Below are 16246 nucleotides of genomic sequence, written 5' to 3'. Positions count from 1 at the left end.
CAGAAGTGAAGGCGCCTCAGCCCTTGCAATTGTCCAACAGGTTTGAGGTTCTTTCAGCTTGTATGGATGACAGCGAAGGCTGCAGGGTGGATGAGCAAACTGACCATGGCACCGTGGTACAGGAAGCCATTCAAGTGGGGGGAGTAAACAGGAATGCAGTGGCAGTAGGGGACAGTATAGTCAGGGGGATAGACGCCGTTCTCTACAGCCAAGAGCGAGAGACCAGAAGGCTTTGTTGCCTGCCTGGTGCCAAGGTTCGGGACATCTGCTCAGGGCTAGAGAGGAACTTGCAGTGGGAGGGGGAGGATCCAGTTGTTGTGGTCCACGTGGGTACCAATGGCTCAGATAGGACTAGGTGCTGCATAGGGAGTATGAGCAGCCAGGGGTTAAATTAAATTAAAAGGCAGCATCTCAAAATGGTAGTAATCTCTGGGTTATTACCTGAGCCACAAGCAAATTGGTGTAGGTAAATAAGATTAGACAGTTAAATCAAAGATTGGTGTGGGAGAAAGACGTTTCGATTCATGAGGCACTGGCACCAATACTGGGGACAGTGGGTGTTGTACTGTTGGGACAGTCCACACCTGAACTTGCTGGGACCAGTATTCTGGCAAGCTGTGTAATTAGGGCAGTAGAGAGGGCTTTAAACTACACAGTAGGGGTGAGGGATCAAGTGAGGGAAAATGTGATAATTTAAAGAGAGAGAAGGCAAGAGAGCAAAATAGCAATAAGGATAATGATAATCAGGTTGAACAGGACAGGACAGTGCGTACAAACTCAAAAGTGAGCCAGCAGATAAGATTAGAGGTTGTGAACTAACAGAGTGGGCGGTGGGGGGGTGGGTAGGCTTTGGGAGAGGTGAGGTTTAAAAATCCAAAGAGAAAGGCCAAGGCATAGGAACAGTATAGTGTTGTGGGTAAAGACGAGCGGAATGGGACAGGAAAGGACAGAGAGTTTAACACAAATTGTACAACAGCAAACAAGGTCATTGAAGGAAGCAGAAGCAAAAAAATGAAATTGAAGTTTCTTTATCTGAATGCGCGAAGCATCTGCTATAAGACAGATGAAATAATAGCACAAATAGAGCTACATGATTTAAATCTAATCGCCATTACACAGACATGGTTACATAGTGATCAAGGTTGAGAAATACTTCAGGGTACACAATAGTTTGGAAAGACAGACAGAATAGCAAAGGAGGAGGGGTAGCACTTATGTTAAAGGATGACATAAGGGCATTAGTGAGAAAGGATCTGGCATTGGAAGATCATGAAGTAAAATCAGTATGGGTGGAAATAAGGAATAGCAAGAATCAGAAAACACTGGTGGGAGTAGTTTATAGGCCCCCTAACAGCAGTTATACCGTTGGACAGAGCATTAAACAAGAAATTAGTGGAGCTTATAACAAAGGCAAAGTAATAATTGTGGGGGACTTTAATCTTCATATAGACTTGGATAATGAAATTGTCAGGAGTGGTCTAGATGATGAGTTTGTAGAATGTTTTCGGAAGTTTCTTGGAGCAATACATTGTGGAGCCAACTAGGGATAAAGCGATCTTCGATCTAGTTATGTGTAATGAAGCAGGGTTAATTAGCAATCTCATAGTAAAAGATCCACTGGAAACAGTGATCATGATACCATTGAATTCCATATTAAGTTTGAAAGTGACAAGCTCCAATCACAAACAAGAATCTTAAACTTAAACAAAGCCAAGACATGAAAGAGGAACTGGCGACAGTAAATTGGGTAAATAGACTAAAAGATATGGCAGTAAATGAACAGTGGGAAACATTTAAAAGAAACAATTAAAAATGTTCAACAAAAATACATCCCTTTGAAAAACAAAAACTCATCAAGACAGACCCACCCGTGGCTCACTCAGGAAGTTAAGGATAGTATTAGATTAAAAGAAGAGGCTTACAATGTTGCAAAAAAGGGTAGCAAGTCTGAGGGTGGGGAGTGTTTTAGGAACCAGCAAAGGGCCACCGGAAAGTTGATAAAAAAGGAAGAGAGAGTAAACTAGCCAGGAATATAAAAACTGATTCTAAGAGCTCTTATAGATAGATCAAAAGGAAGAGAGTAACTAAAGTAAACATTGGTCCCTTAGAAGCAGAGACTGGAGAAATTATTGTGGGGTATGAGGAAATAGCAGAAGCATTGAACAAATATTTTGTGTCTGCCTTCACAGTAGAAGACACAAGTTCCATACCAGAAATAGACAGTAACCTAGGCGCTAAAAAGTGTGAGGAAATTAAAGAAATTCATATCAGCAGAGAAAAATTATTGGAGAAATTTAAGGGACTAAAATCTGACAAATCTCCAGGACCTGATGGCCTACACCTTAGGGTTCTAAAAGAGATAGCTGCAGAGATAGTGGTTGCACTAGCCAATTCCTTACATTCAGGAACAGTGCCATCGTATTCAAATTGGCAAATTTTACACCGCTTTTCAAGGAAGGAGGGAGAGAGAAAACCGGGAACTACAGGCCAGTAAGCCTATCAGTTGTTGGAAAATTCTGGAATCTATTATTAAGGAAATCTTAACAATGCACTTAGAAAAGCACAGCATGATTAGAACAAGTCAACATGGTTTTACTAAAGGGAAATCTTGTTTGACAAATTTATTAGAGTTTTCTGAGGATGTAACTAGTAGGGTAGATAAAGGGGAACCAGTAGATGTAGTACGCCTGGATTTCCAAAAGGCATTCGATAAGGTGCCACACAAAAGGTTAATAGGCAAGATCATGGAGTTGGGAGTAATATATTAGCATAGACAGAGGATTGGTTAACGGACAGGAAGTAAAGAGTAGGCATAATAAATAAGGCATTTTTAAGTTGGCAGGCAGGAAATAGTGGAGTGCCGCAAAGATCAGTGCTGGGACCTCAGCTATTTAATATATTAATGACTTGGATGAAGAGACACAGAGTGATGTGTCTAAGTTTGCTGACAATACAAAGGTAGGTGGAAAGGTAAGCTGTGCGGAGGACACAGAGAGGCTGCAAAGTGATATAGACAGATTCAGTAAGTGGGCAACAAGATGGCAGATGAAGAATAATGTAGGGAAGTGTGAAGTTATTCACTTTGGTCGTAAGAATAGAAAAGCAGAATATTTTAAAAGGTGTGCAACTTGTAAGTGTCACTGTTCAGAGACTTGGGTGCGCTTGTACAAGGAACGCAGAAAGTTAACATGCAGGTACAACAAGCAATTAGGAAGGCAAATTGCATGTCGGCCTTTATTGCAAGGGGCTAAGAGTACAGGAATAAGGAAGCATTGCTACAATTGTACAGAGTTTTGGTGAGACCACACCAGCAATAGTGTGTGCAGTTTTGGTCTTCACATTTAAGAAAGGATATACTTGCATTGGAGGCGGTACAGCGAATGTTCTTTGGATTTGTCTCTGGGGATGTGCTATGATGAGAGGCTAAGTAAATTGGGCCTGTATTCTCTGGAGTTTAGAAGAATTAAAGGGGATCTCAATGAAACATGTAAGATTTTAAAGGGGCTGGATAGGGTATACACAGAGATTATTTCCGCTGGTCGGGGAATCTAGAACACAGGGGCACACTCTCAGGATAAGGGGCCGATCATTTAGGACTGAGATGAGGAGAAAACACTTCACTCAAAGGGTTGTGAATCTTTGGAACTCTCTGCCCCGGAGGGTTGTGAATGGTCTATCGTTGAATACATTTAAGGCTGGGATAAATAGATTTTTGACCTCTCCGGGAATCAAGGGATATGGTGAGTGGGTGGGAAAGTGAAGTTGAATCCTAAGATCAGCCATGATTGTTTTGAATACCAGAGAAGGCTCGATGAGCCGTATGGTCTGCTCCTGCTCCTATTTTTTGTGTTCAAGATCACTCTACACATTTCACTTGCTTCAGCTGATTTACATGACAAAAAAACATTGAGACGCATATGGCATTGTTTTCTAACTCATCCTTTCCCAAGACATCAAAACTGTGAAACTCTCTTCTTTCAGTTTTTCTTTATCCCTACAACATTCTAAATTCCAAGCCTGACAATCCTTAACTACAACTTCTTGATTTACCTCCCCTTTTCTTTCACTCTTTTCAACCCAAGATGTGTCCTGTCCAATACATTGTGGCTTTTTACATTGAGTTCTCAAGGAAGAAAAATAATATTTATTAGAAAGCCTTACCTGTCAAGTTTTGGATTATCCTGCCTTTCCCTTTGCTGCTCATAACGCAGTTTCAGTCCTTTGAATGTCTGCACATAATCCACGTCTTCAAGTGCTTTCCAGTAATTTTCTATGACATGAGCTGTTAGAGACTTGATGTCTTCCTGTATAAAATAATAAGATGCAATATTTTAGCTTTAAATAAGGTAGAAACACTACTTTTCAAGGTAACAGAACTAAGCATATTTTTGTGCATTAAAAATTTACACTCGTTTGATTTTCAGGTCTCTGCATGGAAATGTACTTAAGTTGAAGTCAGCTAATTTGAGGTTCATATAAATTCATTACATCTTCCTAATGAAAGCACTAAAAACAGAAAATACCAGAATTATGACAGGCAGTGGCTAAAGTGTCGACCTTTTTTTCTCTTTAAGATGCTAATAGGTCTGTTGTGTATATTTTCTGCGATTATTTCACATTACCAGTATTTGGGACATTTCCTTTTCGCCAGTGTTACAATAAGTAAAGCAAATATAAACTGAAAACCCTCCACAGTACTTACACCTAACAATGTGCAACCTGAAATCCACCTCCTGTCTCTGAGAACAACAGCTAAGAGATCAGCACTCTCCACTCTTGATGATCCACTACCAGAAGATACATGGCACCAGGTTGCTGGAGACTCTATCCTACTTTCACTGCCTCCTTGATAGCACTGTGTGGAAGTGTGCTAAGTTGGAGTGCTCAGCAGTACAGAGGACTGAATCTGCCCCCTGGTGCAGTTGCTTTTGTAAAGTATGGAGGACATGGGACACCCAGTGAAACTGGAGAACCTCAGTGATACTGCTGCTCTCTTGTGGCATTGTGACTGAGATTGGGTACAGCAGAAAGGAGGACTGAACCTAGGCGGCACTAACCCTGTGGTGTTGCTTGTTCTGCCCCAGTTTCCAAACCATCAGCTTCATTTATGTGGCAGTAAGGTAGCCAACACTTACCACTCTGATGAACTCGAACATTTCAATGATTGCTGAATTCAGCAAATTATAGCGGGACCCATTGTTCAAAAATGCCTTCACCACAGCTTCAAACAGAAAGGCTTTCATTATGTAGCGATTGTAGAACTCATCTTTCAATCCTATTATCTTTCTCATGAAGCGAAGTGCACCTGAAATTAAAAGTAAATACAGGTTTAAACATAAAATTCTGAACCTAATACATTTTAGAGAGGACAGATGAATTAAAAAATCATCAGCCTATGACTTACACAATGCCACAAAGGCATGCTTTGAGCCCATGAGTACAAGCACTCTCCGTAAAATGTCTTTGTTTATAATGTAGTTCTTAATATGATAGGTGTGGTGCTCCACGCAGAAGGTGAGTAATTCCAAAATTAAGGCCAAAAGCTGAGCTGTCTGGAAGTCATCTGAAGAACAAACAAGAACGTGGTCTAAATAATATTTAAATCAATATTTATTCTCTTAAACAAAATTGTAATCAAGAGGAATAGGTTATAAATCAGAGTCTTGAATACTGATTTTGCATCATACTTTGCTGTTAAAGAAAACAGAGTAACTGTGTAACAAGTCAGAAAGGATAATCGACAACACAACTTTGATGCAACAAAATGCAGTGCATTGCAACAAAAATCACTGGTTTTCAAAGCTGCAAACTATAGATTAGGAGTTTAATCCTAAACTTATAGTGCAGCGTGTGACTTCAGATGTAAGCCACTGATTTATTTTTCCTTTCTTGAAACGTTCCCACCCATGGCATTTAAAAAAAAACTCTGAAACTTTATGCCATCCTCTCTCAAAAGCAGTACCAAACACAGATTAACTAGTAATTCATGTCTTTGCAGCTTGTGGGACCTTGCTGTGCATAAAATGGTTATTGTGTTTGCCCACACAACAGCAACTGCACGAAGTAATTTGTTCAATGTGAAATGCTTTGAGATGTCTAAGACACCAACAGGGTGCTATTTAAATGTGACTGATGAATAATTCTAACAGAATAAGATGATTCATAAGTAGCTACAGAAAATGCATGGCTACAATACCAAGAAAATTATGAATAATACAATATATACTGCTTAATTTTCTAGTAATCAGATGAAAGTTACACAATTACTCACTGTACTGGTGCATAATATGGTATTCCTCAGATCAGCCTAAACTAATTTTAAATCATGATCATATGCTGCTCTGCTTCTCAACAAAAATCCAATAAAGGAAACAACCACCTACATTTCAGACTGACAGCTTCAATCTCTTACCAGAAGATTGTGGATTCAAGCAGACTGAAGCTGACACTCCACTGTCGTACAGTTTTGAGGCAGGGACTACCTACTCCAGTGGTTCAAGTTAAAGATCCATGGCACTTTTTGAAGAAGGGTAGAGAATTCTCTGTGTCTTAACCAATGTTCCTTCCTCAACGAACATCAATAAAAACACAGTACGAGCTCGTCATTCATCTCATTGCTGCTTGTAGGATCATCTTCTGCACAAAATGGCTGCCTTATTTGTCTACACAATAACGGGCACTGTACTTCAAAGTAATTTACTGTACAAATATGTAATTAGAGTTTTTAATTGTAATGTATTTTTCATTGTACAGAAACCCCTGCTAACAACATATCGAAACGAAGGAGCCAATTCTATGGTTATATGCTGAGAGATCACTTCAAGTTCTCTTTTGCAATCCCCTTCATTAACATTCACCTAATTCACACCTTCTCTGTGCCAATATTAAGTCACTCAATATCACCACATCAGTCTAGATTTAAATTCCAACATGAAATAGCACCTGCCAGTGTCTTGTAATAACTAATAGATAATTCCAGTATATTTATTTTATATTTCATACAATGAATTACTTTGAAGTACAATAGGTAAATAAAGCAACACTTTTGAGCACGAGAATGAGATAAGTGGCAAATTAGCACTGAAAGTCAGCAAGTTCACTCCTGCGTTCAGATAAATTAAATGTATATAAGATAGTTGAACTTTGCTCTTTTACGATTTATGAAATCAGAAACATGGGATAGAATTATTTTCTCAGAGTTATGCTCTGTGACCGTCTGTCCTATCAACACCTTCCCTTTTGTTCTCTTTTGCACCACCCCCGCTTTGCTCGCTTAAAACCTTCTACATTTCTAACCTTTGCCAGTTCTGATGAAACGTCACTGACTTGAAATGTTAACTCTGCTTCTGTCTCCACAGATGCTGCCAAACCTGTTGAGTATTTCCAGCATTTTTTGTTTTTTTTCAGATTTCCAGTATCTGCAGTATTTTGCTTTTATTTGGATAAAGTAGTTCTTCATATACTGGATCTCAATCTTCAAAACACAGAATCTAATGAAGTGGTGATAGAGTTGACCAGTTTTTGAAGCGAGTTGTGTCTTGGCCTGAACAGTTTTCCTGGTAACCAATTGGAGTTTTGGACGAGGCTCTTGTGTAAAAATATATTTCCGACTGCCATTTACATTTGCTCTACACAACCCTACACCTATGAATTCTTGACTTGCTGCCCTAGCAGATCTGAATATAAAATTGAATTGCGTTTAATTTCTAAATTCCATTAAGTATCTTGCATACCTTAACAAGATCCCCCGACAAAACTTTGAGGATGAGGGACTACTGTGTCAAATTCTCCTTCACAACTCTTGACCAAACTTATTGCTTTCTTCTGCACAGTCTCTAATGCTTGTGTGACCCCTTATGTTGTGGTGTACGCAGTATCCAGGTGTTGCCTGACTAAAGCACTGTGTATTTTTCAGCATCAGCTCTGGACATTTCAACTCAGTTGATTTCAACATTTTTCCCAGCACCCTATTTGCAAAAGAATACTGGAAATCTTAAAAAAATTAAAATGCTAGAAATACTCAACAGAGAGAAACAGAGTTTAAGTTTCAGGTCGATGACCTATTGTCAAACTGGAAAAAGATAGAGATGCAATAGGTTTTAAGTAGGTACAGCGGCCTGGAAAGTGCTGTGGGGTTTGAGGAAGAGACGAATGCGACAGGGAAGAGATAAATTCACAGAAAGGATGAAAGTGCAAGGCTAAAGGAGATGGAAACGGGACAAGTCTAGATGGAATAAAACCAGACGGACCACCTGGCATCGACCTAGGCATTAGAAATGACAACGGCAAACCCAGCCCTGTCGACCCTGCAAAGTCCTCCTTACTAACATCTGGGGGGGCTTGTGCTCAAGTTGGGAGAGATGTCTCACAGACTAGTCAAGCAGCAGCGTGCCAGTCATACCTACCGAATCATACTTGACAATGTCCCGAACATAGTCATCACCAGGATATGTCTGGTAGAGGCCTGCTACCCGACCCAAACCCGACGGGACCAGACGAAGTGTTGGGTTTGGGTTGGGTCGGGCCCATCTTCCATGGCCAGCTTTTGGGCCGACACACACGGTAAGTGGTACTAAAAAAAAAAAACTTACCTGAGCTGAGAGTCCGGGACGAAACTGAGTCTGCGCAGTGAGCGGCTGACGTCACTATGACACCATCGCGCATGCGCTGCAGCTTCCGGCAGGTTCGGTGTCAGGAAGCTAAATAAAGGGATGGCTGGGTTGGGCTCAGGTCGGGTTGAGTAGTGGCGGGGTCGGGTTGGGTTTGGGGCAAAATCGGAGGGACTCGGGCCGGGTCGGATTCTTTTTCCCAATCTAAAGCAGGCATCTAATGTCCAGTGCCACCAGCAGGACACAGCCAACAGAGGTGGCGGCACAGTGGTATACAGTCAGGAGGGGGTTGCCCTGGGAGTCCTCAACATTGACTCCAGACCCCATGAAGTCTCAGTTCAAACATGGCAAGGAAACCCCCTGCTGATTACCACCTACCTCCCCCTTCAGCTGATGAATCAGTACTCCTCCATGTTGAACACCACTTGGAGGAAGCACTGAGGGTGACAAAGGCACAGAATGTACTCTGGATATGACACTCCAACGTCCATCACCGAGAGTGGCTCTGTAACACCACTACTGACGTAGCTGGCCAAGTCCTAAAGGACATAGCTGCCAGACCGGGTCTGTGGCAGGTGGTGAGGGAACCAACACGAGGGAAAAGTATACTTGACCTCATCCTCACCAATCTGCCTGCCGCAGACACATGACAGTATTGGTAGGAGTGACCACTGCACAGTCCTTGTGGAGACAAAATCCCTTCTTCACATTGAGGATACCTTCCATCGCACTGTGTGGCAATACCACCATGCTAAATGGAATAGGTTTCGAACAGATCTAGCAATGCAAAACTGTGGGCCATCAGCTGCAGCAGAATTGTACTCAACCACAATCTGTAACCTGATGGCCCGGCATATCCGCCACTCTACCATTACCATCAAGCTGGGAGACCAACACTGGTTCAATGAAGAATGCAGGAGGGCATGCCAGGAGCAGCACCAGACAAACCTCAAAATGAGGTGTCAACCTGGTGAAGCTACAACCTAGGACTATTTGCATGCCAAACAGTGTAAGCAGTATTAAATAGACAGAGCTAAGTGATCCCATAACCAACGGATGAGATCTAAGCTCTGCATCCTGCCACATACAGTCATGAATGGTGGTGGACAATTAAACAACTAACTGGAAGAGGTGGCTCCACAAACATCCCCATCTTCAATGATGGGGGAGCCCAGCACATCACTGCAAAAGATAAGGCTCAATTATTTGCAATAATCTTCAGCCAGAAATGCCAAATGGATGATCCATCTCAGCCCCCTCCTGAAGTGCCCAGCATCACAGATGCCAATCTTCAGCCAATTCGATTCAGTCCGTGTGATATCAACAAACGACTTACCGCACCGGATACCGGAAAGGCTATGGGCCCTGACAACATTCCGGCAATAATACTGAAGACCTGTGCTCCAGAACTGGCTGCACCCCTAGCGAAGCTGTTCCAGTACAGCTACAACACTGGCATCTACCCAGTAATGTGGAAAATTGCCCAGGTATGTCCTGTACACAATAAGCAGGACAAGTCCAACCTGGCCAATTACCGCCCTATCAGTGTGCTCTCAATCATCAGCAAAGTGATGGAAGTTGTCGTCAACAGTGCTATCAAGCGGCACTTGCTCAGCAATAACCTGCTCAGTGACGCTCAGTTTGGGCTCTGCCAGGGCCACTCAGCTCCTGACCTCATTACAGCCTTGGTTCAAACATGGACAAAAGAGCTGAACTCAAGAGGTGAGGTGAGAGTGACTACCCTTGACATCAAGGCAGCATTTGATCGAGTATGACATCAAGGAGCCCTAGCAAAACCAGAGTCAATCGGATTTGGGGAGGGAAATTCTCCACTGGTCGGAGTCATACCTAGCGCAAAGGAAGATGGTTCAGGTTCCTCAGGGTAGTGTCCTAGGCCCAACCATCTTTAGCTATTTCATCAATGACATTCCTTCAATCATAAGGTCAGAAGTGGGGATGTTCGCTGATGATTGCAGAATGTCATTCACGACTCCTCAGAAACAGACTGAAGCAGGCCGTGTAGAAATGCATCAGGATCTGGACAATGCTGATAAGTGGCAAGAAACATTCGTGTCACACAAGGACCAGGCAACGACCATTTCCAACAACAGAGAACCTAACCATCTCCCCGTGACATTATGATTGCTGAAACCCCCACTATCAACATCCTGGGGATAACCATTGAACAGAAAATGAACTGCAGTAGCCATATAAATACCACGGCTACAAGAACAGGTCTGAGGCCAGGAATCCTGCGGCGAGTAACTCGCCTCCTGACTCCCCAAAGGCTGCCCACCATCTACAAGGCACAAGTCAGCAGTGTGATGGAATATTCTCCACTTGCCTGGATGAGTGCAGCTCCAACAACACTCAAGAAGCTCGACACCATCCAGGACAAATCAGCATGCTTTATTGGCACCTCATCTACAAACATTCGCTCCCTCCACTACCAACACATAGTGGCTGCAGTGTGTACCACCTGCAAGATGCACTGCAGCAATGCACCAAGGCTCCTTTGATAGCACCTTCCAAATCTGCGACCTCTACCACTTAGAAGGACACCTTCTAAGATGCATGGGAGCACCACCACCTGCAAGTTTCCCTCCAAGCCACACACCATCCTGACTTGGAACTATATCACGGTTCCTTCACTGTCACTGGGTCAAAATTGTAGAACTCCATTCCTAACTGCACTGTTGGTATACCTACCCCATATGAACTGCAGCGGGTCAGGAAGGTAGCTCACCACCACCTTCTCAAGGGCACTTAGGAACGGGCAATAAATGCTGGCAGTGCCAGCAACGCCCACATCCCATGAATGAATAAATAAAAAGAAACAAAAGATAGGTCTAGAGGTGATGTAAATGGGAATCACAGCTGCTGTCCACAAAAATGGCGGCAGAGGTAATAATCTGTAATTGTTGTGTCTGGAAGGCTGTAAAGTTCCTAATCGAAAGATGAGATGCTTTTCCTGAAACTTATGTTGAGCTCTACAAGAACAGCATAGGAAGCAGAGGGCAGACAGGTCAGAGTCCAAACAACATATCAGGTGGCTATTTGGCCCATCGAGTTCATGCCAGCTCTCTGTAGAGCAAGCTGTTCAATCCCAATCCCCCATTCTATCACCGTGGCCTTCCAAGTTTATTTCCCTCAAGTGCCCATCCAACTTCCTTATGAAACCACTCAGTCTCTGCTTCCACCACCCTCATAGGCTGAGAGCTACAGGTTATTACCACTCGCTGCGCAAAAAAGTTCTTTCTCACAGTCCCCCTGCACCAAAACCATAAATCCGTGTCGCCAGTCCTTTTTGTCTACCTTATCTATCCTTTACACCTCTCCCCTTAATCTCCTTTGCTTCAAGAACAACTATTCCAGCTTCTCCAACCTAACCTTGCAGCTAAAATCCCCCATCCACGTCGCCATTCTGGTAAATCTCCTCTGCCACTCTCAAGGACCCTCATATCCTTCCTAATGTGTGGTGACTAGAATTGGATGCAATATTCTAGTTGGGGCAAAACCAGAGCTTTTATAAATATTTAACATACATTCCCTGTTTTTGTACTCAATGCCTCTACTTATGAAGCCCAAGATCCCATATGCTTTGTTAACCACTCTCTCAATATGTCCTGCCACCTTCAAAGAACTATTCACTTGAACCCACAGGTCCTGCACATCTTTCAAACTGTTCCATTAAGTCTATATTGCCTCGACCCATCACTTCTGGTAAAATGCATCACCTCACACTTCTCTCTATTAAATTCCATTTGCCAATTGTCTGCCCATCCTGTTAGCCTATCTACGTCCTACAGCAGTTGATTGCTATCATCCTCGCTGTTTGCCACACCTCCAAGTTTGGTATTATCGGCAAATTTTGAAATTTTACTCTGTATTCCAATATCAAGTCTCATATCCATCAAAACAATCAGTGGTCAGAGCACTGGCCCTTGGGGAGCACTAATCACCACCCACTGTTTTCTGTACTTAAGACAATTTGTTATCCAAGCTGACACTGACCCTCCTACTCCATAAGCCTCAATTTTGTTAACCATCCTTTTATGAGGTACTTTGTCAAATGCTTTCTTAAAATTCATACAGACAGCATCCACTGCATTTCCCTCATCAACCTTCTCTGTTACTTCATCAATTAGTCAAACATGATCTACCTTTTACAAATCTGTGCTGGCTTTTCTTAAGTAACTGAAAGCTCTCCAAGTATCTGTTAATTCTTTCTTTGATAATTGTTTCTAAAACTTTACCCACCACTGATGTTAAACTGACCAGCTTGTAGTTATCAGAATTGTCTGACACCTTCCCTGTATCTAGAGAATTTTGCAAGATTGTGGCAAACCCTTCCACCATCTCCGACCCCACTTCCCTGAGCAACCTGGAATGCAAGACATCCGGACCAAGCGACTTATCCACTCTAGGCATATCCAATCTTTCCAGCACATCCTCCCCATCAATTTTCACCCCATCCATTACATCTATTATCTCTGCTTCTACTGATATTTTGTAAGCATCCTCTTCCTTAGTAAACGCCCTGTGCCTCTTAAGCATATACCACCCTCTTTGTCTCCAATATGCCTCTTACTACCCGCATGCCGGTTGAAGATTTTTGAGTTCCCCTTCATGTTAACTGCCATTATATTCTCATATTCTTTCTTTGCCAGTCTTATTTTCCTCTTCACTTTCCCCTCAACCTATTGTATTTGGCCTGGTTCTCATACAAACTAGGAACAGGAGTAGGCCTTTCGGCCCTTTCGAGCTTACCCTGCCATTTAATAAGATCATGGCTGATCTGATTGTGGCCTCAACTCCACTTCCCCGCCTACCTCCGCTACCCTTTGACTCCCTTGTTAGTCAAAAATTTATGTCTTAAAAATATTCAATGACCCTGCCTCCACCGCTCTCTGGGGAAGAGAGTTCCAAAGACTTACAACCCTCAGAGAAAAAATTTCTCCTCATCTCCGTCTTAAATGGGCGACCCCTTATTTTTAAACTGTGTCCCCTCGTTCTAGTTTCTCCAACGAGGGGAAACATCCTTTCAGCATCCACCCCGTCAAGCCCACTCAGGATCTTATATGTTTCAATAAGATCACCTCTCAATCTTCTAAACTCCAATGGATAGAGACCCAACCTGTCCAACCTTTCTTCATAAAATAACCCCCTGCCTGCATCCCAGTTATTAGTCGAGTAAACCTTCTCTGAACTGCCTCTGACGCATTTATATACTTACGTAAATAAGGAGACCAAAACTGTACGCAGTACTCCAGATGTAGTTTCACCAATACCCTATACAACTATAGAAAAACATCCCCACTTTTATATTCCAATCCCCTCGCAATAAATGACAATATTTCATTCCTAATCACTTGCTGTATCTGCATACCAACCTTTTATGATCCTTGCTTGAAGAACCCATCTGACACGCATCATACAACCTTTTTTTTGTTTCATCATATTCTCTATCTCCATCGTTATCCAAGAAGTACTGGCTTTGATTCCCCGACCTTCATCCCTTGGTGGAATGTACCTAGCCTGCACCTGAAACATCTCCTCAAAGATCTCCCATTGTTCTGTTACAGTTTTTCCTGTCAGTCTTCAGTTGCCATTGAAGTTAGACTTCTTCCAATTTAGAAATTCTACATTAGATTATACCTTTTTCTTCTCCATTACTAATCTAAACCTTATGATATGATGATTTCCCTTACCCAGGTGTTCCCCCACAGACACTTGGCCCACCTGGCCCACCGCATTCTCCACCAACAGATTCAGCAATGCCTCCTTCCTAGTTGGACCGAGAACATGCTGGTCAAGGAAGGTCTCCTGAATATATTTCAGAAATTCCTTCTCCCCCTTGCCCTTTATTTGAACATTATCCTAATCGGTACTTGGCTAATTCAAGTGCACTAATATCACCACTCTATAGTTCTTGCACATCTGATTTCCCTGCTCCTATATCTCTCTCGCCTACTATTTGGAGGCTTTTAGAATACTCCAGTAGCGTGATCATACCTGTTTTACTTCTCAACTCTAATCAAATGGATTCTGTCCTTGCCCCCACAAGGACATTCTCTTTCCAAGATTACAACGTCTTTCACCTCCCTTTTTTCCTTCCCTATCTTTATTGAACACTGTGTATCCTTCAATGTTAAGCACCCAGCCGTCACCATGTTTAAGCCATGTTTCCATTTTTGCCCTTGCATCATATTCTCACACGGGTATTTGTGCTTGCAGCTCACCAACCTTATTCACCACATTTACATACATGCATTCTAAACCTGTCCTTGCAAATTGTTGTAGTCCTTCTTCGTCTGCTCCTATCTCATATGGTTTTATTTCTTCTCTAGTATTATCCAACACACTCACTCCTTTATTCACCTTATTCCTCATTTCTACTTTTATATGCTAGTGCCCAGCACCCGCACTTAACCCGCCCACACCCCCACCGGCATCAATTTAGTTTAAACGCTCCCCAACCACGCTAGTGAACCTCCCAGTGAGGATACTGGTCCCAGTCCTGTTGAGGTGCAACTCGTCCCTTTTGAAAGCCCCAATGCCCAGAATCTGAAGCCCTCCTTCCTGCACTATGCCTCAAGCCATACACTGATCCCCCCTATCTTCCTATTGCTGCTCTTACTAATGTGTGGCACTGGGAGCAATCCAGAGATTACTATCTTTGAGGTCCTACTTTTTAAACTTTCTTCCTAGCTCCTGCAGGTCTGACTGCAGGACCTGAATACTTGCCCCTCTGATGTTGGCACTGACATGTACCACAACTTCTGGCTCATTCCCTTCCCCCCGCAAAATATTCTGCACCATCTCCATGATGTACTTTACCCTGGCACCAGACAGGCAACACACCATGCAGGACTCATGATAACGGTTACAGAAACACTAGTCTGTCCCCCTAACTATGGAATTTCCACAACAACTGCATTTCTACGCTTTGCTGTTCCCCCTGTGCAGTCCCTTGTCTAACGATGCTCTAGTCTGGACTGCACTCCTTCAAGGTGACTCCCAGCAGTCTCCAACGCTAAGTACCGGTTTGAGAGTGGCACAAACCCCAAAGACTCCTGCACTTCCTGTCGCTTCCTACTCTTCCAGATGGCCACCCATCTACTATCCCCAACATTCTCTGCCTGTGGGATGGCTAGCTCCTGTAATGTACAATCTAGGAAACTCTCGGCCTCCCTGATGCTCTGCAGTGACTCCAGCTGCCCCTCAAGCTCGGAAACCCTGAGCTTGAGCTCCAGCAGCTGGAGACAATTCCTACCACACATGATTACCCAAGAGATATGAAGTGTCCTCAAGTTCCCATATGGTGCAGGAATTGCAAGCAACAGGTCTCAGCTGCCCATCCATGACCTAAAAAAACTCTTTTCCCTCTTTTAAAATGTTCAACCCTCTGTTCAACCATTCATAATAATTAATGCCTCTGGACCTGCTCTGAGCTAATATTCTTCTTATTAATTCACTTTCTGCTATACATACTCTGACTGAATTCTTTTACTTTCCCCCCTCCTGGTTTAAACCAATATCTTAGTTTTAGAGAGAAAAAAAAGAGAAATACTCACCAACCAATCACTTAACTGCTTTCTAATGATGTTACACTTTGAATGGGATTGGAATGGAGT

General features: G+C 42.8%; 1 protein-coding gene across 3 annotated transcripts in view; it reads right to left on the bottom strand.

Annotated features, from left to right (window-relative positions):
• smek1 (SMEK homolog 1, suppressor of mek1 (Dictyostelium)) overlaps positions 1 to 16246 on the bottom strand; it is a 135955-nt gene that overhangs the window by 7202 nt on the left and 112507 nt on the right. For all 3 annotated transcript variants that reach the window (XM_068038541.1, XM_068038542.1, XM_068038540.1), the window contains exons 10-12: positions 5405 to 5563; positions 5136 to 5305; positions 4162 to 4304 (exon numbers count right to left, since the gene is read on the bottom strand). In XM_068038541.1, the coding sequence (XP_067894642.1) occupies positions 4162 to 4304; positions 5136 to 5305; positions 5405 to 5563 (472 nt within the window). The remainder of the gene's footprint in view (positions 1 to 4161; positions 4305 to 5135; positions 5306 to 5404; positions 5564 to 16246) is intronic.

The sequence above is a fragment of the Heterodontus francisci genome, chromosome 9, assembly GCF_036365525.1.
Source record: "Heterodontus francisci isolate sHetFra1 chromosome 9, sHetFra1.hap1, whole genome shotgun sequence".
NCBI lineage: Eukaryota > Metazoa > Chordata > Chondrichthyes > Heterodontiformes > Heterodontidae > Heterodontus > Heterodontus francisci.
The sequence above is the reverse complement of the archived record's forward strand: the minus strand, read 5'-3'. Positions and strand labels throughout refer to the sequence as shown.